Source organism: Hypanus sabinus, chromosome 8 (assembly GCF_030144855.1).
Source record: "Hypanus sabinus isolate sHypSab1 chromosome 8, sHypSab1.hap1, whole genome shotgun sequence".
Taxonomy (NCBI): domain Eukaryota; kingdom Metazoa; phylum Chordata; class Chondrichthyes; order Myliobatiformes; family Dasyatidae; genus Hypanus; species Hypanus sabinus.
In genome coordinates, this window is record NC_082713.1 from 166,322,613 (window position 1) to 166,347,215 (window position 24,603).

The 24,603-nt window shown below is 41.5% G+C and overlaps 1 protein-coding gene across 1 annotated transcript in view; it reads right to left on the bottom strand.

Annotated features, from left to right (window-relative positions):
• Positions 1-1,460: 1,460 nt before the first annotated feature.
• The window catches only part of LOC132397849 (calcium-activated potassium channel subunit beta-4-like), a 29,414-nt gene continuing 6,271 nt past the window's right edge, over positions 1,461-24,603 (bottom strand). The window contains exons 2-3 of the mRNA XM_059976599.1: positions 17,036-17,163; positions 1,461-2,320 (exon numbers count right to left, since the gene is read on the bottom strand). Coding sequence (XP_059832582.1) covers positions 2,152-2,320; positions 17,036-17,163 — 297 coding nt within the window. The 3' untranslated portion in view covers positions 1,461-2,151. The remainder of the gene's footprint in view (positions 2,321-17,035; positions 17,164-24,603) is intronic.

Genomic DNA, 24,603 nt, shown 5'->3' on the forward strand with positions numbered 1-24,603 from the left:
ACCGGCTGCATCAGCTAGTGTTATTTAAAGGGAAGTAGTTATGAAAGGAGGAAGTAAAATTAATTGCATGAACAGACAGCTTTCAGCAGACTCAGGAACAGATGCATTAAAAGTTCTTCCCCATGAGATGAGCGCTTAATGCAGTCAATGCAGACAACAACTGTTATCAACAAGTCTTCTGAATTGAAACACCTCTTACTTTTTGAAACACATTTGGACTACACATCAATACAACCTGTTCTGAGTGTCCAAATGATTTGTTCTTACTCACACTGTTGTGAGAATCAGAAGAGGAAGGAGCATTAATGCTAATAGATGATTGTGATAAAATATTCACAATAATTATTCACATCTTATTCGGCTTGGCTGTCAGTGAGACAAAAACAAATCTTCGTCTGCTTATTCAGGAATTTGAATTTATTCAGGCTCAGTTTATAAAACAATGCTATTGATTTTCTCTCTTGCTCACAATAAATATGCCTTTTGTTGGCTCAGTCAATCAATTTCTTCATGGACACAACTTAATCCTTTTCAATCCTCTTTTATTTGCAAAACATTACCCGACCTTTCATTGTTACAAGCGTAGAAGTCTTTTGCCTGAGAATGACAAGGAAGACGCTCAAAATTTCAAGCCCAACCTGAGTGCCTGGAGTAAGCACACATTGTCACAGCAAGAACGTACAAACTCCTACAGGCAGTGGCAGGATTTGAACTGGCACTTTTAGACATTCTGGTAGCTGCTGCACTGCCTTACCACCTCTCCGTTCCCGTGCCACCAATACGCTACCAAAGTAAGGAGTAGGGAACGCTCCAGTTTCCTCCCACATATATCACATCCCACTACACTGCCTCAACAGGTGGGCCAAACCAGGTGACGGTTGCCGGCAGCCACATTCCCCGGTGAGGTAGGGACATGCAGCCCCAGCATGCAAAGTCATCTCTGGCAGACCTGGGCAGAAGAGATCTCCAGTGAGATCCAATGGACAGGAAGGTGGTTCTGCAACGCTCCCTGGAGAGTGAAGGGCATGGCAAGGCACAAGAGACATCATGGACTTCCACTGCAACCAAGGGATGCTTGTTCGTACCACTGGGCCCGAATTTCTGAGGTCGAGAGAGTGGAACTGCCCCAGTGCGACAGCTTTCCCACTTTAAAAACTCTCCCCGCTCAGGTCTCCTGTCTTCCTTGGATACGACAGACGCCCACCACCACTATTGTGGGCATGCTATGTCGGTGCTGGAAACAATAACAACCAACATTACAATAACTGCTTGTTGATAACACTTCAGAGAGCCAACACTGACACCCCAGGCCCAGTTGTCTCCTCGATGACTCAATCATCAGCTGATTTTACAGAGCATTTCAGAGGTAAAAATAGAATTCTGTTAAGTAGCCTTTATTATTCAGAATAAAAAGGCATTTCTGCCTAAAATCCAATATTTCATGATATTGTACATTCACATCCATTAATAATTTTATTTTACATATTTACAAAGTAGAGACTTTTTAAAAAGATAGCAGTAGGAAAGATTCTGGGAGCATTGTATTTATTTATCTATCTTCTTGTTGAGATACTGCGCAGAATAGGCCCTTCCAGCCCTTTGATCTGCGTTGCCCAGTAGCCCTCCAGTTAACCTGAGCCTAATCATGGGACAATTTACGACAACCAATTAACCTACCATTCGGCACAACTTTGGATGGTGGGAGGAAACCCACGCAGTCACAGGGAGAACATACAAACTGCTTACACACAGCAGCAGGGATTGATCCTGATACCGTAAAGCGTTGTGCTAACCACCATGCTACCGTGCCACTTCGAGGTTCACAAAATGGGGCTGCAGTAAACTAGCAATATATTCTGGGAAACAAGATAATTGCAGGGTAGGTTAACTGGAAGGAAATGGTTAAAATCCATTAGAACTGCTGCTTTCATTGGTAATATTGCAAGAGAACCTTAATGCCAAATTGCAAGCATTTATAATCATCAGTTCTTTAGTCTTCACAGCAGCTCAAATCACAGTAAACGTTGTAAATTGATGCTTGAGATTAAAATCTTTTCAGGTCTTTCTTGTTAAAGATTTGCCTTTGAATGCGACGTTGATCATGTCACTGTTGGAAAGCTTCCTGAGGATCACCTCTTGGCAGTCTCCTCACTAGGAGTACTTCATTTTCTGCAAGGCTTCTGCTCGAACGGCAAGGCTCTTAGCACAGACAGTCAGAAGCACAATCAGGACTCCCACCAGGAGAGTGAGGAGGGGCCAGAGCATACAGTGCATCAGAACGTTTTCATCACGGGCTCTCTTCAAAAGCACATCATCGGGTCTGAAAAATGTCCCAAAGTTTCGTTAAATAATATGCCAATTAAGGCTTCAATCCTTTGGTGAAGCAAATTGCAACACATTTGATAGATTGATTGTTATTCAAATTAAGGACACTGCATATTGAACTTCCAATACAGAGTCATAGAAAGTTCAACACAGAAACAGGCCCTTCATCCCATCTAGTCTGTGCTGAACCATTTAATCTGCCTAGTCCCATTGACCTGCATCAGGACTGTAGCCCTCTATACCCCTCACATTCATGCACCTATCCAAACTTCTCTTAAACATTGAAGTTGAGCTCACATGTATCCTTCAATCCTCTGGTACCTCTCCTGTCACTAAGGATGGTTTAAATATCTCTGCTAGGGCCCCTGCAGTTTCTGCACTTGCCTCCTCCAGGGTCCAAGGGAATACTTTGTCAGGCCCTGGGGATTGGCCCCTAATTTGTCTCAAGACTGCAAATACTTCCTCCTCAGGAGTAAGTTTCGTACAAGAAGGGAATTTGATTGGACCCTGGTGTAGATGACAACTAATTTGAATCGGAAATACTCATCAGAAAAAGAAGGCAGAGGGAGAGGGCACGATAGAAAGGGAGAGGAAGAGAGAGAGAAAGGGAGACAGAGATACACAGACAGAGACACAGATGGAGAGGATGAGAGAGAGAGAGAGAAAGGGTCAGACAGTCAGAGATATACAGAGGTAGAGAGAGAGAGAAACAGAAAGAGATACAGAGAGAAAGGGAGTGAGACAGAGAGAGAGAGAAACAGAGGGAAAGAGAGTCAGAGAGATAGAGCCAGAGTGAGAAACAGTGGCACAGAGTCAGAGTCAGAGACAGAGAGGGCAATAGAGAGAAAGACAGATAAAGAAAGGCAGAAAGGAAGAGGGACAGAGAGAGGGAGAATGACAGGGAGAGAGACAGATAGAGAGACAGAAGGGGGAGAGAGAGAGGGAGAGATAGAGAGAGATAGAGAGAGAGAGACAGAGAGGGGGAGCGAGAGGGGGGGAGACAGAGAGAGAGAGAGAGAGAGAGAGACTGAGAGGGAGAGACAGAGAGAGAGAGACAGACAGAGAAGGGGAGAGACAGAGAGAGAGACAGGGAGAGGGAGAATGACAGGGAGAGAGACAGACAGTTAGAGAGACAGAAGTGGGGGGAGAGAGACAGACAGTTAGAGAGACAGAAGGGGGGAGAGAGAGGGAGAGATAGAGAGAGAGAGACAGAGAGGGGGAGCGAGAGGGGGAGAGACAGAGAGAGAGAGAGAGACTGAGAGGGAGAGACAGAGAGAGAGACAGGGAGAGGGAGAATGACAGGGAGAGAAACAGACAGTTAGAGAGACAGAAGGGGAGAGAGAGAGAGACAGAGAGGGGGAGTGAGAGAGAGAGAGACAGGGAGAGGGAGAATGACAGGGAGAGAAACAGACAGTTAGAGAGAGGGGAGAGGGAGAGAGAGAAAGAGAGAGAGGGGGAGCGAGAGAGGGAGACAAGGAGATAGACAGACATAGAGAGACAGAAGGGGGAGAGAGAGAGAGAGACACACACACAGAGGGAGCGAGAGAGGGAGAGACAGAGACAGGGAAAGAGAGACAGAGGGGGAGCGAGAGGGAGAGACAGGGAGAGAGAGACAGACAGATAGAGAGACAGAAGGGGGAGCGAGAGGGAGAGACAGGGAGAGAGAGACAGACAGATAGAGAGACAGAAGGGGGAGAGAGAGGGAGAGACAGGGAGAGGGAGAATGACAGGGAGCAAAGACAGATAGAGAGACAGAAGGGGGAGAGAGAGAGGGAGAGACAGAGAGGGGGAGCGAGAGAGGGAGAGAGAGAGAGAGAGAAACAGACAGATAGAGAGACAGAAGGGGGAGAGAGAGGGAGAGACAGAGAGAGACAGGGAGAGGGAGAATGACAGGGAGAAAGACAGTTAGAGAGACAAAAGGGGAGAGGGAGAGGGAGAGAGACAGAGACAGAGAGGGGGAGTGAGAGAGGGAGACAAGGAGATAGACAGATAGAGAGACAGAAGGGGGAGAGAGAGAGAGACACACACAGAGAGGGAGCGAGAGAGGGAGAGACAGAGACAGGGAGAGACAGAGAGACAGAGAGGGGGAGCGAGAGAGGGAGAGACAGGGAGAGAGAGACAGGCAGATAGAGAGACAGAAGGGGAGAGAGAGACGGAGAGGGAGAATGACAGGGAGCAAAGAGATAGAGAGACAGAAGGGGGAGAGAGAGAGGGAGAGACAGAGAGGGGGAGTGAGAGAGGGAGAGAGAGAGAGACAGGGAGAGAGACACAGATAGAGACAGAAGGGGAAGAGAGAGAGAGGGAGAGAGAGAGACTGGGAGAGGGAGAATGACAGGGAGAGAGACAGACAGATAAAAAGACAGAAGGGGGCAGAGATAGGGGGAGTCAGAGAGAGAGATAAAGAGGGAGAGAGAGAAAGGGGGGAGACAGAGAGACAGAGACAGAAAGGGAGAGAGAGGGAAACAGAGAAAGGTGGAGGTGAGAGGGGCTGAGAGGGGGAAGAGAGGGGTTGAGAGGGGATGGGGAGGGGGAGAGGGGAGGGGGGGAGGGGAAGGGAGGGAGAGGGGGAGTACGATGGGGAGAGAGAGAGGAAGAGATAGAGACAGACAAACAGTTGGATTTTCAGACTGATGAAATTAAATATTACCAGCCTGAAGCACTGCTTTTCCTCAGAAATGGGCTGACCTAGCAAATGTTTCAGAATTCTTATTTAATTTCCTGTAAACCCGCTATTAGTAAACATAGAAGAGTAAGTGTATACAGTGTAAAACTGCAAGCTATTTCTCAAAATATTATAACTATTGTGCAGAGTGTATTTTTAAGGTGGCTTGAGCTCCAGGATCTGTCAAATTGTTACAACTTTTAGCACAGATTGCAATCAGGTAACTCTTCCGCAATAAAACAAAGATAAATTACAAACGTACCCTCAGAATGGGAATAATCCTGAACAATTCATTGGGAGCAATGTGTCCCCATTTCATGAGTGACTTGTGCACCACCATCTCCATTACTAATTACACAAAGATTTAACAAAAGAGCTGCAGGTTTTTATTAAACTTTTTTTGCCAAATTCCAGATAGATACAGTAAGTTTGTTACATTATTTTTGTACAATATCAAGACAGTTGGTGGATTTTTAATTTCCCCCACTCATTGAAATCAGACTGAATCAGAAGATAAGCATTAATTACTTTTTCTGCTGGAATATTATTCTAACTGTAGGCATGGATATAATCATGATGAATCTTTACTCAAAAATTAATAAGCAACATGGGAAGGTTTGTCACTGAATAATATTAAAATAACTACGTAATGTAATTTGAGTCTTCAGCATGTTGAAATGCACTATGCAAAGAACTATAACAGTATGTTTAATAAAGATAAAGTACACTGTTTGAATTTACACATCTTTTCACAATTATCCAAATTATAAAACTGTTAGATAATGCCATCTTACTCCATTAAGCACTTACCAAAATCTCTTTGACTAAGGTTGTTAGCACATCCTAATATCTTACCCAGCTCAAAGTTCAAAAAATTCAAAGTAAATTTTATTATCAATGTACATATATGTCACCCTGACATTTATTTTATTGTTGCACACTCAGTAAATCTATACACTGATAATCATAACAGAATCAATGAAAGACCACACCAGCTAGAGCATACAACAAAATGTGCAAATACAAAAAGAAGAAATAATTAATAAATAAATAAATAAATAAATAGATAAATAGATAAATAGATAGATAGATAGATAGATAGATAGATAGATAGATAGATAAATAAACAAACAACATATATTGAGAACATGCGATGAAGAGTCGTTGAAAGTGAATACATAGGTTGTGGGAACATTTCAATGATGGGGCAAGTGAAGTTATCCCCTTTGCTTTAAGAGCCTGATGCCCCTGAACCTGAAGGTGTGGGTACCTTCTGCCTGTTGGCAGCAGTGAAAAGAGAGCATATCCTGGGTGGTAGGGGTCCCTGATGATGGATGCTGCTTTCCTGCCACAGCATTTCATGTAAATGTGCTCAGTGGTGGGGAGGACGTTACCCATGATGAACTGTGCTGGATCTACTACATTTGATAGGATTTTACATTCAAGGGCATTGGTGTTTCCTTACCAGGCTGTGATGCAGCCAGTCACACAGTCTGTCAAAGTTTCAGATGACATGCCAAATCTCTGCAAACTCCTAAGGAAGTAAAGGTGCTGCTGCTGTGCTTTTTTCTCATAATTGCACTTACATGCTGGGCCCAGTACAGGAATTCCAAAATAATAACATCTAGGAATTTAAAGCTGCTAACCCTCTCCACCCCTGATCCTCCGATGAGGACTGGCTCATGGACCTCTGGTTTCCTCCTCCTAAATTAATAATCATCTCCTTGGTCTTGCTGTTGAATTTGGTTAGATATTGATCATAAAGTATTTTTGGGCATTTTACTTCACTGAAACCTGCCGTATAAATCTAACCTGTTGTTGTTGGATAGGTTGTCATGTTCTTTTTGCTACATGGATGGTAAACAGTATCTCAGTATGAAACATCTGGTTGAGGCAGCCCTTAACAGAACTGTTATATTTTGTCCTTTGCATTTCAGTGAAAGCAAGAACAAAAAGTGATTCAGAAGGTTGACAATCATACCAGTGCCCAAGAAGAGCCGGGGCAATGACCCATCTGCTGCGACAAGGTGCTTTGAGAATCAGTTTCGATCTAAGCAAGGACCTGGACCGTTTGCAATTTGCCGTCTGCCGCAGTAGGTCTGCAGTGGATGCAATCTCACTGGTTTCTCGCTTGGCCTTGGTTCAACTGGACAATCGTCACACCTGCTGCTGTCTATTGACTTCAGCTCAGCATTCAACACAATCATACCCTCAGTTATGATCAAAAAGCTCCAAAAAAAGCCTCTGTAGCTCCTTCTGCAACTGGATCCTTGATGTCCTTACCAGGAGAGCACAGTGTGTTCAAATCGGAAAGAACATCTCCTCCATGCTGCCAACCAACACTGGCGCACATGCTTAACCCACTGCTCTACTCTCTCTAAATTCATCACAGTTCAAGTGCCATCTATAAATTTGTTAATGACACAACCTGCTGTGTGACAAAGAGGCAACAGGAGCAAGATCGATCACCTGGTCGAGGGCTGTCTCAACAACAACCATGTCAACATCAATGACAGTAAGCCCAAGGAATTGAAAGCGGATTTCAGGAAGGATAAAATGAGGAAACACACACCAGTCCTATTGAGAGATCAGAATTGGAATGAGTGAGCTATTTCCTGGGTGTTGACATCTCTGAGGATCTATCCTGGAGTTTGAGGAGAATTGATATGTCACCAAAGACACTTTCAAATTTCTACAGATATACCGTAGAGAGCACTCTGACTACACCACTGTCTGGTTTGGTGGAGATACCACACAGGACTGGAAAAGGCTGCAGAAAGCTGTATACTCGGACAGCTCCATCACAGTCACTAGCCTAGCGTCAAAGACACCTTCAAAAGGAGATGCCTCAAAATGTAGCATCCATCATTCAGGACACCCATCACCCTCTTCTCACTGATACCATCGGGGTGGTGGCATAAGAGGCTGAAGACAGACACTCAACATTTCAGCAACAACTTCTTCCCCTCCACCATCAGATTTCAGAATGGACAGTGAAGCCATGAACTCTAGCTAAGTAATTGTCACCTCCCTTTTTGCACTACTTATTGTTATATATTCTTACTGTAATTTATATATTTTATTACTGTGTATTGCAATGTACTGCAGTAAACACATTTCACAGCATATGCCAGTGAGATTAAACCTGTTTCTGATTCTGAAAAGTGGACTTAGTTACAAATTAATGAAATGCCACACAAGTTTGCATGTCAACCTTCTCTAGCTGATGAGAAACAGACTTGCAGTACAGATTCTGAGTACTGTGAGCAGTTTTGAGCTCCTTATCTAAGAAACGATGTGCTGGTATTAGAGAGGGTCCAGAGAAGGTTCACATGAATGATCCCAGGAATAAAAGGGTTAATGAATGAGGAGCGTTCGATGGGTCTAGGCCGGTACTCACTGGAGTTTCGAAGAATGGGGGGGGGGATTTCATTGAAACCCATTGAGTATTGAGGGGTCTAGATATACTGGATGTTGAGACAATGTTCGCCACAGTGGGAAAGTCTATGACCAGAGGGAGCAGCCACAGATTAGCAGGACGTCCCTTCAGAACAGACATGAGAAAGGATTTCTTTAGCCAGAGGTGGCTAATCTGTGGAATTCGTTGCCACAGACGGTTGTGGAGGACAAGTCATTGGGTGTATTTAAAGAAGAAATTGATAGATTCCTGATTAGTAAATCATTATGGGGAGAAGGCTGGAAAATGGGGTTGAGAGGGATAGTAAATCAGCCATTATGGAATGGTGGAGCAGACTCAACAATCAAATGAACTGATTCTGCTCCTATGTCCATAAGACCATAAGATATAGGAAAAGAATTAGGCCATTTGGCCCATCGAGCCTGCTCCATTCCATCATGGCTGATCCAGTTCTCCTCTCAGCCCCAGTCTGCTGCCTTCTCCATGTATCTCTTCATGCCTCAACCAATCAAGAATCTATCAACCTCTGCCTTAAATGTACATAAAGTGTTGGTCTCCACAGCTGCCTGTGGCAAAAACTCCACAGATTCACCATTCTCTGGCTAAAAAAATCCCTCCTCATCTCTGTTCTAAAAGAATGCCCTTCTACTATGACTCTGGTCTTAGACTCTTCCACCACAGAAAACATCCTCTCCACACAATTCTTATCATATCACTGGCCTATGCTGTGAAATTTGTTGTTTTACAGCAGCAGTTCTTTGCAATACACCATAATAAAATCTATAAATTACAATAAGAATTCCTCTTCATTCATCTGAATTCTAGTGAACACAGGCCTAGAGCTATCAGACACCCTTCATATGACAAGCTGTTCAATCCTGCAATTATTTTCATGAATCTCCTTTGAACCCTCTGCAGTGTCAGCAAATCCTTTCTAAGTAAAGGGGCTCAAAATACTCACAATACTCCAAGTGAGGCCTCGGCAGTGCTTTCTAAAGTCTCAACATTACATTCTTGCTTTTAGTCCTCTTGAAATAAATGCTAATGTTGCATTTGCCTTCCTCACCACAGACTCAACCTGCAAATTAACCTTCAGAGAATCCTGCACAAGGACTCCCAAGTCACTTTGTGCCTCAATTTTTTGTATTTTCTCTCCAATTAAAAAACTGTCAACCCTTTCATTTCTTCTGCCAAAGTGCATCACCATATACTTCTCAGCACTGTATTCCATCTGCCACTTCTTTGCCCATTCTCCTAATATGACTAAATCCTTCTGTAGCCTCTCTATTTTCTCAAAACTACCTGCCCCTCCACCTATCTTCATATCGTCAGCAAACTTTGCAACAAAGCCTTCAATTCCATTATCCAAATCATTGACATATAACATAAGAAGAATCGGTCCCAACACAGACCCCAACGGAACACCACTAGTCACTGGCAGCCAACCAGAAAAGGCTCCCTTTATTCCCACTCTTTGCCACCTGGCAATCAACCACTGTTTTATCCATGTTAGAATCCTCCCTGGAATACCGGGGGTTGTAGCTTGCCTCTTATCTGGCACCTTGTCAAAAGCCTTCTGAAAATCCAAGTACACAACATCATCAATTCTCTTTTGTCTATCCTGCTTGTTATTTCTTCAAAGAGTTCTAACAGATTTGTCAGGCAAGATTTTCCCTCAAGGAAACCATGCTGACTTTTTACCTATTTTATCATGTGCCTCTAAGTACCCTGAGACCTCATCCCTAATAATAGACTCCAACATCTTCTCAACTACTGAGACCAGACTAACTGGACTACAGATTCCTTTCTTCTGCCTTTCTCCCTTCCTGAAAAGTGGAGTGACATTTCCAATTTTCCAGTCTTCTGGAACCACTCCAAAATCCAGTGGATTCTTGAAAGATCTTTATAAATGCCTTCACAATCTCTTCAGCCACCTCTTTCAGAACCCTGGGGTGTACACCAGGTGACTTAATAAACCAGATCTTTCAGCTTCCCTCGAACCTTAACTCTACTAATGGTAAATTCATACACTTCATGACCCCTGACACCTGGAACTTCTGCGATACTGCTAGTATTGTCCACAGTGAAGACTGATGCAAAATACTTATTCAGTTCATCCACCATTTCCTTGTCTCTGTTACTACCTCTCCAGCCTCATTTTCCAATGGTCTGATATCCACTGTCACCTCTCTTTTACAGTTCATGTATCTGAAGAAACTTTTGGCATCCTCTTTAATATTATTGGCTAGCTTACTTTGTATTCCATCTTTACCTTCTTAATGACTTTTCAGTTGCCTTCTGTTGGTCTTTAAAAGTTTCCCAATCCTTAACTTCCCACTAATCTGTGTATTATCATATGCCCTCTCTGGCTTTTAGATTGATTTTGACTTCCCTTGTCAGCCATGGCTGCATCAACTTGACTTCATCCTCTTTGGGATGTATATAACCTGTGTCTTCTGAAGTACTTCCAGAAATTCCAGCCAACGTTGCTCTGCCGTCATCACTGCCAGTGTTCTCTTTCAATCAGTTCTGGTCATCTCCACTCTCATGCCTCTGTAATTCCTTTTACTCCACTGTAATACTGATGTATATGACTTTAACTCCTCCTTTTCAAATTTCAGAGTGAATCTGATCATATTTTGATTATTTACTCCCACAGGTTCTTTTACCTTAAGCTCTCTAATTAGTTCTGGTTCATTGCACAATACCTAATCCTGAATAGCTGATCTCCTAGTGGTCTCAGCCACAAACTGCTCTTAAAAATCATCTCATAGGCATTCCAGAAATTACCCCTCTTAGAATCCAGCACCAAACTGATTTTCCCAATCTATCTACATATTGAAAACCCCACGACTATTGTAACATTGCCCTTTTTATAGGCATTTTCTATCTCCCATTGTAATTTGTAAACCACATCCTTGTTTGGGGGTCAGTACAAAACTTCCATCATGGTCTTTTTACCCTTGCAGTTCCTTAGCTCTATCCACAATGATTCAACACCTTTCAACCCTATGTAATCTCTTTCAATTAATTTGGTATAATTTTTTTAACCAACAGAGCAACACTACCCTCCTCTGCCTTCCTTGCCTGTCCTTTTGATACAATGTATATCCTTGGACATTAAGCTATAACCTTCTTTCAGCCATGAGTTAGCGAAGTCTCCAACATCATATATAACTGTGCCACGAGTTCATTTACCTTATTCTGTATACTGTGTGCATTCAAACGTAACTTCAGACCTGTATTCACCTTTTTGGATTTTGTCCACCTTTTACATTGCAATCCATCCTGTTGACTGTAATTTTGCTCTATCAAGAGCCTCTCCTCAGTACACATTGCCTTTGTTTGTAAACCAGCTACCTCATCTTCAGCACTATCATCCGCCCTCCCTAGGAAAACCTTGCATTGAAATATATGCAGCGCAGGTCACTGGCCACATCATGCTCAGGCTTTTGACTCCTGACTTTGTATGAGGTCTCACCAACAACTACCTCCACAACCTTTCCGCTAAATGTTCTGGCACTCTGGTTCCCATTCCCCAATCAGATTGTCTTAGATGAAAGGGTCAGAAGCAAGTTTATCATCACTGACATTTATTCTGAAAATGTCCTCTATCGCATTTAAATGTTCATATAAAAATGTTAGAAATCACATTCAATTATTTTGCTGTAATAAAATGTCACATAATATATTCAATAAAAATTAGTACATCTTGTATAATATTTAAATCCTCCAAGATGTCCACAACCTTGTCGTGTTTTGGAGGCTTGTGTGCCTCTGTAACCCAGAGAGCTATGTTGGCTGGAATCAGGACTTCATGCTTTGGCCCTGGTGGGGTCAACCATGCCAAACAGGTCAAAGGGAAGAGGCCAGACTAAGTGTTTAGGTTTAGGAGGTTCAGCCCAGAGCTAACACCCCTGACTGGTAAAACAAAATCGTTACGGAAACAGCAATGATAATCCTTCTACATCTGAGTGGCTCAGGTCAGACAAAGATGAAGGGCCTTCATTGCTGCTCTAAAAACTCGCTGGTGTAACAAGCAGTAACTAGAATATTTAAATAAGAGCAGAAAAGATTAGAGATACAAAGAAGGTCAGGCAGCAAATGCGAAGATGGAAAGAGTGATAACATTTCCAGTCGAAGCTCCTTTGTGGAGCAATGGTTCTGCTACGTCCAATCAGAATCAGGTTTAATATCAATGGCACATGTCCTGAAATTTGTAGTCTTTGCAGGAGTAATACAATGTGATAAATGATAATATAGAAAAAAAAAACAGTGAATTACTGTAAGTATATATTACATAGTTTAATTAAATAATTAGTGCAAAAATAGAAATAAAAATAATATTAAACAAAATAAAACAACCTATAAAATGAAATAAAAAGAGATCAATAACCTATCGAAGATTGAAATATCTAGATAGAGGTTACTCTGTTCTTTGACCTGAAATTTGACCTCCTGTTTCTCTCTCCACAGGTGCTGCCTGACCTGTTGAGTGCTTCCGGCATTTTCTACTTTTTAATGCAGATTCCCAGCAGGTGGCACAGTGATTTGCACAATGCTTTACAGTATCAGCAACCTGGGTTCAATTCCCATCGGTCCCTGTAAGGAGTTTTCATGTTCTCCCCATCAGGTGCTCTGGTTTCTTCCCACAGTCCAAAGAGGTACCAGATGGTAGGTTAATTGGTCATTGTAAATTGTCCTCAGATTAGGCTAGGATTAAATCGGGGGATTGCTGGGCAGCAGGCTCAAAGAGCCTATTCTGTGCTGTATCTTAATAAACAATATAAACTATATAAGGAATGCAGAAAGAATAGTAATAAAATTAACTATAGAGCATATGAAACTCTAAGAACTACAGTCAAGAGGGAAATTTAGATTGTCAAAAGGCAGGTTGAGAAGGATATTACTGATGATGCTAAGAAAGACCCCAAGAGATATTTTCAATACTGTACTTTAGTAGTGAAAGAAAAGTCAAGGAGGAAGTTAAGTGTATTAAGAATAATAGTGGGTTGATAAGTTATGCAGAGAAGGACATAGCAGATACTCTTAACTCATATTTTCTAAGTATTTACCTGTGAAGATGTTAACAATATGCCAGTAAGTGTAGAGAAAAATAAGGTTGTTTTAAGTGACTTAGAGATCTTAGAAAGTGAGGTCCTATTTCAGCTGATAAGGCTGAAAGTTAAAAACTTCCAGGGTTAGACAACATATAATCAGGGTTTTTAAAGATGTCTATGATTATATATATAAACCCCCAATGTGTATTTTCCAAAAGTCAGTGAAGACTTGTGAAATCCCCAAGGGCTGGAAAAGGGCTAACGTTGTCCCTGTGTACAAGAAGGGTGACGGCACTGACCCTGGCGTCTATAGACCAGTAAGCTTAACATGTATCATAGGTAAGATAATTACGGAAACATTAATAAAGAATGAGATGGAAAAGTAGATGATAAGAACAGGCATGTTAGCAGAATGCCAGCGTGGGTGCAGAAAGGGGAAACCATGGTCTACTAATATGCTAGAGCTCTGTGAATAGGCAACTAAAATTCATGAGAACAATAGAGCAGTTGATATCATTTACTTGGACTTTCAGAAGGCTTTTGACAAGGTGCCCCACAAGAAGTTCATCATCAAATTACACGAGGTAGGGATTCAGGGTAAGGTGAGTGAATGGGTACAGAATTGGCTCAAAAACAGAAAACAATGAGTTATGGTGAGAGGATCATTTTCACACCTAGAAAATGTGAAAAGTAGGGTTCCATTAATGATTTGGTTAAGCACATGACAAATAAACTAGTAAAGTTTGCAGATAACACAAAATTAGGGGGGAGTGGGCTGATAACGTTCAGGCAGCAGAATCAGTATAGTTAGATCTAAATAAAATCCATATGTGGGCAGATAAATGGCAGATGAAATCTGATGTAAGTAAATGTAAAATATTACATATAGGAAGTGGAAATATTAGATATAAATATACATTGGGGGTCTTGATGTATGAGAAGGATTTGGTCATCCTGGTAGACTCTTCACTATCAACATCTAGACAATGTACAGAAGCAATTAGGAAGGCTAATAGAATGTTGGGCTATATAACATGATCAGTAGAGATCACGTCTAGAGATATGTGAAAAGAAAAAGATTGGTCAAGACAAATGTAGGTCCTTTACAGTCAGAAACAGGTGAATTGATCATAGGGAACAAAGACATGGCAGACCAATTGAATAACTACTTTGGTTCTGTCTTCACTAAGGAGGACATAAATAATCTTCCGGAAATAGTAAGGGACCGAGAGTCTAGTGAGATGGAGGAACTGAGGGAAATACATGTTAGTAGGGAAGTGGTGTTAGGTAAATTGAAGGGATTAAAGGCAGATAAATCCCCAGGGCCAGATGGTCTGCATCCCAGAGTGCTTAAGGAAGTAGCCCAAGAAATAGTGGATGCATTAGTGATAATTTTTCAAAACTTCTTAGATTCTGGATTAGTTCCTGAGGATTGGAGGGTGGCTAATGTAACCCCACTTTTTAAAAAAGGAGGGAGAGAGAAGCCGGGGTATTAAAGACCAGTTAGTCTGACATCAGTGGTGGGGAAAATGCTAGAGTCGATTATCAAAGATGTGATAACAGCACATTTGGAAAGAGGTGAAATCATCGGACAAAGTCAGCATGGATTTGTGAAAGGAAAATCATGTCTGACGAATCTTATAGAATTTTTTGAAGATGTAACTAGTAGAGTGGATAGGGGAGAGCCAGTGGATGTGGTATATTTAGATTTTCAAAAGGCTTTTGCCAAGGTCTCACACAGGAGATTAGTGTGCAAACTTAAAGCACATGGTATTGAGGGTATGGTATTGATGTGGATAGAGAATTGATTGGCAGACAGGAAGCAAAGAGTGGGAGTAAACGGGACCTTTTCAGAATGGCAGGCAGTGACTAGTGGGGTACCGCAAGGCTCAGTGCTGGGACCCCAGTTGTTTACAATATATATTAATGATTTAGACGAGGGAATTAAATGAAGCATCTCTAAGTTTGCGGATGACAGAAAGCTAGGCAGCGGTGTTAGCTGTGAAGAGGATGCTAAAAGGATGCAGGGTGACTTGGATAGGTTAGGTGAGTGGGCAAATTCACGGCAGATGCAATATAATGTGGATAAATGTGAGGTTATCCACTTTGGTTGCAAGAACAGGAAAATAGATTATTATCTGAATGGTGGCCGATTAGGAAAAGGGGAGATTCAACGAGACCTGGGTGTCATTGTACACCAGTCATTGAAGGTGGGCATGCAGGTACAGCAGGCGGTGAAAAAGGCAAATGGTATGTTGGCATTCATAGCAAAAGGATTCGAGTACAGGAGCAGGAAGGTTCTACTGCAGTTGTACAAGGCCTTGGTGAGACCGCACCTAGAATATTGTGTGCACTTTTGGTCCCCTAATCTGAGGAAAGACATTCTTGCCATAGAGGGAGTATAGAGAAGGTTCACCAGATTGATTCCTGAGATGGCAGGACTTTCATATGAAGAAAGACTGGATTGACTAGGTTTATACTTACTGGAATTTAGAAGATTGGGGGGGGGGATCTTATTGAAACATATAAAATTCTAAAGGGATTGGACAGGCTAGATGCAGGAAGATTGTTTCTGATGTTGGGGAAGTCCAGAATGAGGGGTCAGCGTTTAAGGATAAAGGGGAAGCCTTTTAGGACCGAGATGAGGAAAAACTTCTTCACACAGAGAGTGGTGAATCTGTGGAATTCTCTGCCAGAGGAAACAGTTGAGGCCAATTCATTGGCTATATTTAAGAGGAAGTTAGATATGGCCCTTGTGATACTTAAGAGGAGGTTAGATATGGCCCTTGTGGCTAAAGGGATCGGGGGTATGGAGAGAAAGCAGGTACAGGGTTCTGAGTTGGATGATCAGCCATGATCATACCGAATGGCGGTGCAGGCTCGAAGGGCCAAATGGCCTACTCCTGCACCTATTTTCTATGTTTCTATGTTCTCCTTAAGCTGTATAATGCACTTATGAGGCCACACGTCAGGTACGGTGTATAGTTTTGGTCTCCATATTTTGTGCAGGATGTGAAGGTACTGGAGAAAGTTCAGAGAAGGGCAATGAGACTCATTCCAGGTCTGCAGGGTACGAGCTATGGAGAAGGATTGAAAGAGTTCAATCGTTTAGTCTAAGTAGACACAGAATGAGAGGAAACATAATAGAAGTGTTCAAAATCATTAAGGGTATAAGTAATGTGGATGCCAGCTGCTACTTCAGAATTAATCCATCAACGAGGACACGGGCATCATGGGTGGAGACTGGTTAAAGGAAGATTTCAGACTAACATCAGGAAGCATTTCTTTGCACGATGAGTTGTGGACATGTGGAACAAACTAGTTAGCTGTATAGTTGAGAGTAGTACCTTAGAGACTTTCAAATCTCAACTTGATAGTTATTTCAATACATTATGTGAATAGGAATTTCGCAAGCTTTGTTTGCCAAATGGCCTGTTCTTGTCAAAAACTTTCTAATGTTCTAACATTCTAAAAATAAATAAATAAATCTGCAGTTTTTTCTCTTCCTCTCGTCTGCAAAAAATTGTTTCCCGTAGGTGAGCTCAGAGGATTCTTTAATTGTCGCCTTACCTTCGTTGACGATTAATGTAGCAAATGAAAGACTGAGAGCCGATTTCTTCCTTCCAATAATCATGCCAACTCATTACATTTTCTGAGTTTTTCTGATTGTCTCTCTCACAAGGGGGGATGTAGGAACACTGTAAAAAGGAGAATTCTGTTTTATCACATTGAGCTTATACTGAGACTCTCACAAAACGAAGAGGATGCCATGAAAAAGTGTACCAGCTCTGTATAACACTAATAACCCACCACCTATCAGCACTCTGGTTGGCTTTCCAGACCTTTAGTTCACTATTTTAAAAAATATACTACTCTGCACTGCAATAAATTTGGCAGTGTGCTTGAAGACAGCAAAGGAAACAAATCTCTGAGTTTAAAAGACCTGTGTAATAGGTCCTTGATAGGTTGAGGGGACATGTGGAAACAGGGGGGTCCCAGTGATCTTAAGGAACATGAGTTTGAGTTAATAGCAAGTTTATAAGGACTGTAGAATGACCGACATGGAGTTCAAAAGGATTGTGAGAATGGAGCCTTTGATAAATTTGTGAGGAATGAGGAAATGGGGGTTCCTGTGGGTTTTGTTTAAGCTTATGAGGCTTTGGAACATGCTAAAGTCAGTTTATACATGGTGTGAGAATGGGCACTATTGAGTTCTCAATAAGTAGAAGAATGGGTCACTTGTGAGTTTCTAAGGGGTACAGGGGGCTAAATATCAATCACCTAAGGTGTACTGTATCTCTTGTCTCTAAATGAGTCTGCAGAAAGGTGTCTGCCTGAAACCATGATTGCTCATTTCTTCCTACAGATCCTGCCTGACCTGCTGAGTTCCTCCAGTATTTTGCGTGCATGCTCTGGATTTCTAGCATCTGCAGAATTGTATGTGGCTCTCAGTACTTTGCAGTATTTTGCGAAGCATGCTCCAAGACAGGGATTCTCAGCCTATGGACCCTTACCACTAACTGAGGGGTTCGTGGACCCCCAGTTTGGGAACCCCTGCTAATCTGTCACACTGAGACTGCTCAATTCACATTGGTTCAGTTGCTTTATCTGCTCATAGAATCCATCTTGCAACAAAAGATGAGTACAAAAATAAAATTGTAGGTCAGTTAGCACCAGTAAAGACAAATTAAACATTTAGCACAGGGGTTCCCACCCTGTGGCCCACGGACACTTGCTTAATGATATTGGTCCATGGCATAAAAACAGATGGGATCTCCTGATTTAGCAATTCCCATCTTCAGAAATCAACAGTTTAAAGTAAAGAAGAGAAGAAAACTATCAGGAGGTGAATTGAGAGCAGAGAGGTTTTTCTATATTATCTGGCTTTCAGTCATTGCACATGCTTGTAGATGAGAAATTGGGCAGTTACTTGAAGGATCCATATCCAACAGGTATAGCATATCACTGGCTGATGCAAGGTACTTACAGTATGCTTGAGATAGGTTATTCTGTCCCACTTTCCTGCCTATGCAACATATAGTTGTAATGTAATGGTTAGCGTAATCGCTTTACAGCACCGGTGTACACCAACCAGGATTTGATTCCCATCACTGTGAGTAGGGAGTTTTACGTCCTCCGTGACTTCTGGGTGCTCCAGTTCCCTCCCACAGTCCAAAGACACGGGCATGTAATGCCAGCACCAGAAGTGTGGTGATACTCGTGGGCTGCTCCCAGCACAATCCTCCGACTTCGTTGGTCATCGGCGCATTTAGTTACAAGTTTCGATGTCCATCATTCTTCATCATAATCATGTGTGCCGTGTTGTTCATGGTCATCTACCCAAGAAGCTCTTCAAAACTTTTGCCTGTCCATCCCATGATGTAACTCATGAACATCATGCGCTGTCAACCGCAACTTTTCCTTCCAGCAGCCTTTGCTGTCGCTGCAAGATGTTCAAATTTCTCCTTCTTCAGTACGTGTCCCAGAAATTCCATAGCTGCCATTTCCTGATTGGTGATATCAGCTCTTTTCTTATTTTGGTTTTTCACAGCAGTTCCTCATTTGTTATTCTGTCCTTCCATATTTCCATCATTCTTCTCAAAAACTACATTCCTGCAGTTTTGAGTCTTCCATCACTTTATTTTGATATTGTGCAATATTGTTTCCATATGTTAGTGGAATGAACATGGCTCTGTAACACTCAGTTTTGTACCCATTGTTACTCTTTAATATCTTGCTCAAATGCTTGAATGTACGTTTAGCAATCCCAATCCTTCTAATTTCAAGATCAGCCCTACCATCAGATATACATACTTTGATGCACTGTCAGAAATTTCGATGGGCATGTGAGAAATGGTTAATCTTTAAATCAGTTGTTTGTCTGATGTGCTAGACTTACTTTATCTCTTTGGAATTTAATTCTACAGCATTTTTGTCAATATACACATATTGTCAATAGTTCTAATTTTCTTTCACTTTCTTCTTTCAGTAGCTTTGACTTACATCCAGCTGTCCTAACTCCAGAAATAATATTTCCAAAATTCCTTTCCCACTGACCGACCGTCATGTCCCAGCTATCTCTTTTCCAAACTGACAAGTTTCAGCTTCTTCAGCCTTTAATGGCATCTGGAATCAGACTGTAGATCTTATCTGCACTCATATCATCCTTCGAGATACTATGTTGATATACCATCTTGAGTGGTTTGCTACCATCCGTAAATCACACCAAATAGGGCCACATTCTTCGGAAATTAGAAGTCAAGGAATAAGATAAGCAGGGAATTAAAAGGTCTCATGCAGCAAAAGGGTTTTTAATCCCTGGGGTGTCAAAAGGGTACTGTCTAAAACTGAGAGCAGGTCCTCTATAAGAACGAATTTTTCATCATGTAAAGGAGTAGCAGATCTTCAGCTGGCTCCTGGCAAATGCAATTGATACCGTTTCAGTTGTTGATGAGCTATGAGATACTTGTTTACCAAGAGATAGACATGCTCAGGACACTTCCCAGCAGATTGCAATTTGCAACTTGCTAACGTTAATTTTGAACAGCTCATTTGATATGGGATTTTGAACAGCTATGTGATTTTCCAAAGCCCCTAGATCTCTGTAGTAACAGAAGCAGTTTAATATCTCTGACATACCTCGTGAATTTTGTTGTTTGGCAGCAGCATACAACGCAATACATAAAAAAGTACAACTTACAATAAGAAATATATATTTAAAAATAAATAAGTAGCACAAAAAAAGAGACTAAAATAGTGAGGGAGGATTCATGGGTAACAATGAATATTCAGCAATTGTTGTTGGAGGAGGCAAAGTCACACTTAGGGAAAATACTACAATGAGAAACAGAAAAATAGGAATAGGCCATTTGGACAATTGAGCATTCTCAATCACTATGATCATGGCTGATACTCTCTGAGAAGCTTGGTCACACAGCAGCTATGATCTGTAGTGATTGATGAATGCTGAACTGGCTTAGAACATGGAATAATATAGGCCCTTCAGCCCACAATATTGTGCTGTCCTATTAACCTAAGATGAACCAAACCCTTACTTCTTGAGGTAAAATTTAAATCTTAGGACTAAAGAAGACTTGTTGCTTCTTGAACAGAAAGCAGGTTGTTTGCTATTTGAATATACAGACCAGGAAAATCTGAGGATTTGACTGCTGATCTGGACTGATTAATCTTGTCTGGGATGAAAAGAGGAAGGACATTTATTTTTAAATAAACAAAATTTGCTGTTTCATTGTGATCTGGCTATCTTTGCTGGAAGCCCAGTGTGGAGAGAATTGAGTATGAAATAGTTGCTTAGAGGAACTGGTTAAGTTCTTTCCTACAACCACAAGTTAATGCTGCAATGAGGTTGGCCCATGCTGCACACGTGTGCCTATGGAAATATCAGAGTGAATCCACACCTTTCAGGGAAAATTAAGAAAAGAAACATGGTTCTTCAGGATGTCACTGTGTTTATGTTGTTGCTTATATTATATTCTCCTCACTTTTCCCCTTCTGTAAATGGGCAGACCTTTTGAACTGAAGAGAATAAAATTATAACTATATTTCTTCCCCAAGCATCTGTGCAGCTTTGCAGATAATGTAGGTCATTTATTCTCCTTCAATTTTGTATTTTCTGGAAATGTTACAAAACTCTCCATCTGCACATTCTTTAAGATATTCAGCTTACCAATTAAAACAAGCTTCAAAATGAATTCATTTTGTTCTAGGGAAAGATATTCAGTATTACCAATTCAATGAACCTTGATGCTTATGAATGAAGCTGTCAATGATGTGGAGTTATCAGGGTGTTAAAAATATTTAACTTAACAAGTTTTGTTTGAATATTTTAAAACAAGAATATTAAATGTAACATACACAAAATGCTGGAGGAACTGAGCAGGTCAGGCAGCAGCCACGGAGAGTAATAAAAAGCCAACATTTTGGGAAAGGTCGCAACCCAAAATGTTGGTTCTTTATTCCTCTCCATAGATGCTGCCTGACCTACTGAGTTCCGCCAGCATTTTATGTGTGCTACTGCGGATTTCCAGCATCTACAGAATATCTTCTGTTTAAATATATTAAATAAATAATTTTTAAGTACCTGGAAAATCAGGCCTGTAAGGGAAACAGCAATGAAGAACCCTTCTACATCTGAGTGTGACAGCATTCCTGAGACTCCACCCAAAACTTGAATGACTGACAGTAGTGAAAACCAAGATACTGACATGACAAAGGAAGTCCTAAACACTGCCAGAGATGCAGGACCATTATTGCTACTCTACACACTGGCAGCGTAACAGCTGCTAGGTAATCAGGTCTTTCTTGACTAAAATTGTGAGGAGTTCCAGGGCACTTCTCAGCATGTTGCAATGTGCAGCTTGCTAATATTAATACAGCAGAGATGAACAGTTCATTCAATAGTGATGATGAACTGTTCTGTTTGCAGACACAGGTCACAGTGAATATTGAGCAATTGGTGGTGGGAGAAGGCAAAGTCAAACATTGGGAAAAACACGACAATAAACAAACAGAATCTTTTAAAAAAGTGAACAGAAGGCCAGTTGAACATTCTCCATGGTACAACATAATCATAGTTGATCCTCTATGAAAATATTATACTCCTGCTCTCTTCTCATAGCAGCCGTGTAATGCATTGCAGCTCCAGTGTGCGGGGTTTAATTTCCATCGCTGTCTGCAAGGAGTTTGAACATTCTCTCCCTGTGAACATGTGGGTTTCCTTTGGGTCTTCTATTTTCCTCCACAGTCCAAAGGTGTACACGTTAGTTAGGGTTAGTAAGTTGTGGATGCAGGGAGCATGGTGACCTTGTAGGCTGCCCCCAGTACATGCTCAGACTGTGTTGGTCGTTGACTCAAATGACTCATTTCTCTGTCTATTTTGATGTCCATGACAAATAAAGCTAATCTTTAATCCATATTTCCTGCTGCAGTTTGCCCTCTTCTTAAACGTAGTCACAATTTGACCTCTACTTTCAATGTAATAGTCAGTTCCTCTAAGCACAAATTGGTTTCCTCATAGTCCTAAATATTTTACCCCAAATCCCCCTACACAAGGGACATATTAGTCATCAATTTCAGTCACTCGAGTCCTGTTAGAATTTTCAACTTGATCCTGTCTCATTCTTCTGCTCCTCAGCATTAGGTACTGTGTCATATGATGCAGATGATCATGGTGTGTTCTTGGCAAGTTCTTCTACAGAAGTGATTTGCCATTGTCTTCTTCTGGGCAATGTCTTTACAAGACGGGTGACCCCAACTGTTATCAATACTCTTCAGAGATTGTCTGCCTGGTATTAGTGCTTGTGATAACCAGGACTTGTGATAGGCACCAGCTGTTCATACAACTACCCATCATCTGACCAAGGGTTAAGTAGGTGCTACATCTTGCCCAAGTGTGACCTGCAGTCTAGCGGAGGGAAGGAGCACCTTACTCCTCCGTTGGTAGAGATATATCACCATCCCGCCACCCAATTCTTCTAAATTCTGGTGAACACAAGCCTATTCAATCTAATCTCTCCCTTATACAATTGTCAAACCATCCCAAGAATCAGTCAAGTGAACCACTGTTATACTCTATGGCAAAGGAAGGAAACCGTACCTGTGCACTAGACCAAATCCATGGCACAAGAGATTCTGCAGATGCTGGATGTCCAGAGCAACACGCACAAAATGCTGGAGGGACTCTGTTGTAGTCCCTGCCTGCCTAACCCCTACCACCTGCCTAACACTTGAAGGAAATCCACAGTCACCAGCAGATTGTGCAAATTCCATAGAGAGGATTATGAGTCCTCTTAAACAGGAAACAGAGAAAATACGGACATCTGGTTTCAGTGGATTGCTTCAGGCTGAAAAGATTCTTTTGTATTGATATGCATATTGCAAAATATCCAGCTCTTGGCCCTGCTGCTTTCGTACTTTGATGGACACAAAAACAAAATCAGACAGATACAGAAACTGAGCCCTTTTCATTTGTTATCTTGAAAGGTGACAACTCACTGCCAAAGATTTACATTGACCAGGAACAACGTAAATGGAGAACGCTTACTGCTAAGCAGGAAGAACATCCATGCTACCCTGATGTAGACTTATTTCCATCTCAGATCATGATGACTGCCAGACCACAGGCATACTAAATTATGGGTTCATGAATAGTTCAACTCTGCATCAGTCAGGACTTCAAACAAAGTACATCTAAACTGACTCCTAAAGCAAAACCTTACAGCTATAGGGGTTGAGATTTTCTTGCACTGGAATGAAATCAAATTCCATCCAGGTAAAGACAAAGGAGTTAAAATGGGGGAATCTGCCAGATTAGAATCAGGTTTAAAATCGTCAGCATATGCTGTGAAATTTGTTGTTGCACGGCAGCAGTACATTGCAATACATAAAAACTGTAAATTATGTTAAATGTATATATTTTTTTAAGTTAAATAAGTAGTGCCAAAAGAGGAAATAAAAAGTAATGAGATTCAATGTCCATTCAGAAATCTGATGGCAGAGGGGGAGAAGCTGTTTCTGAATCGTTGAGTGTGTGCCTTCAGGCTGCTATACCTTCTTCCTGATGGTAACAAAGAGAAGAGGGCATGTGATGAGGGCACAAGAGGGTGATGCCATCTTTTTAATCCATCACTCCCTGAAGATGTCCTGGTTGATGGGGAGGCCAGTGCCTATGATAGAGCTGACTGAGTTTACAACTTTCTGCAGCTTCTTTCGGCAAATTTGCACGTGACATTTTCTCTGACCTGCAGGTCCGTTAAGAGGAACAAGGGAATTCACTGGGAATGTCTTACAATGTTGCTTTCAAACAGGAAGCCAAACCAAGTAAAGAGAAATTCCTAGAGGAGAAAATTACCAGACACCAGCACTGAAGAGATCATAAAGATTCACTATAGGTTAAGATACCATTCCTAATATAGTCCACTCACTATAGACAGAATATCAATACTACATGTAGTCTGGCTGTCATGTTTCCTGTATTACACATCCAGAATTTTGTAGGCTACAGCAGGGGCTCCCAACTTTGTGTTACAGACCCCTCAGTTAATGACAAAGTTCCATGGCATAAAAAAGGTTGGGAACCCCTGCTATAAGGAAATATTCAGAGTCTATAAAAGTAATTG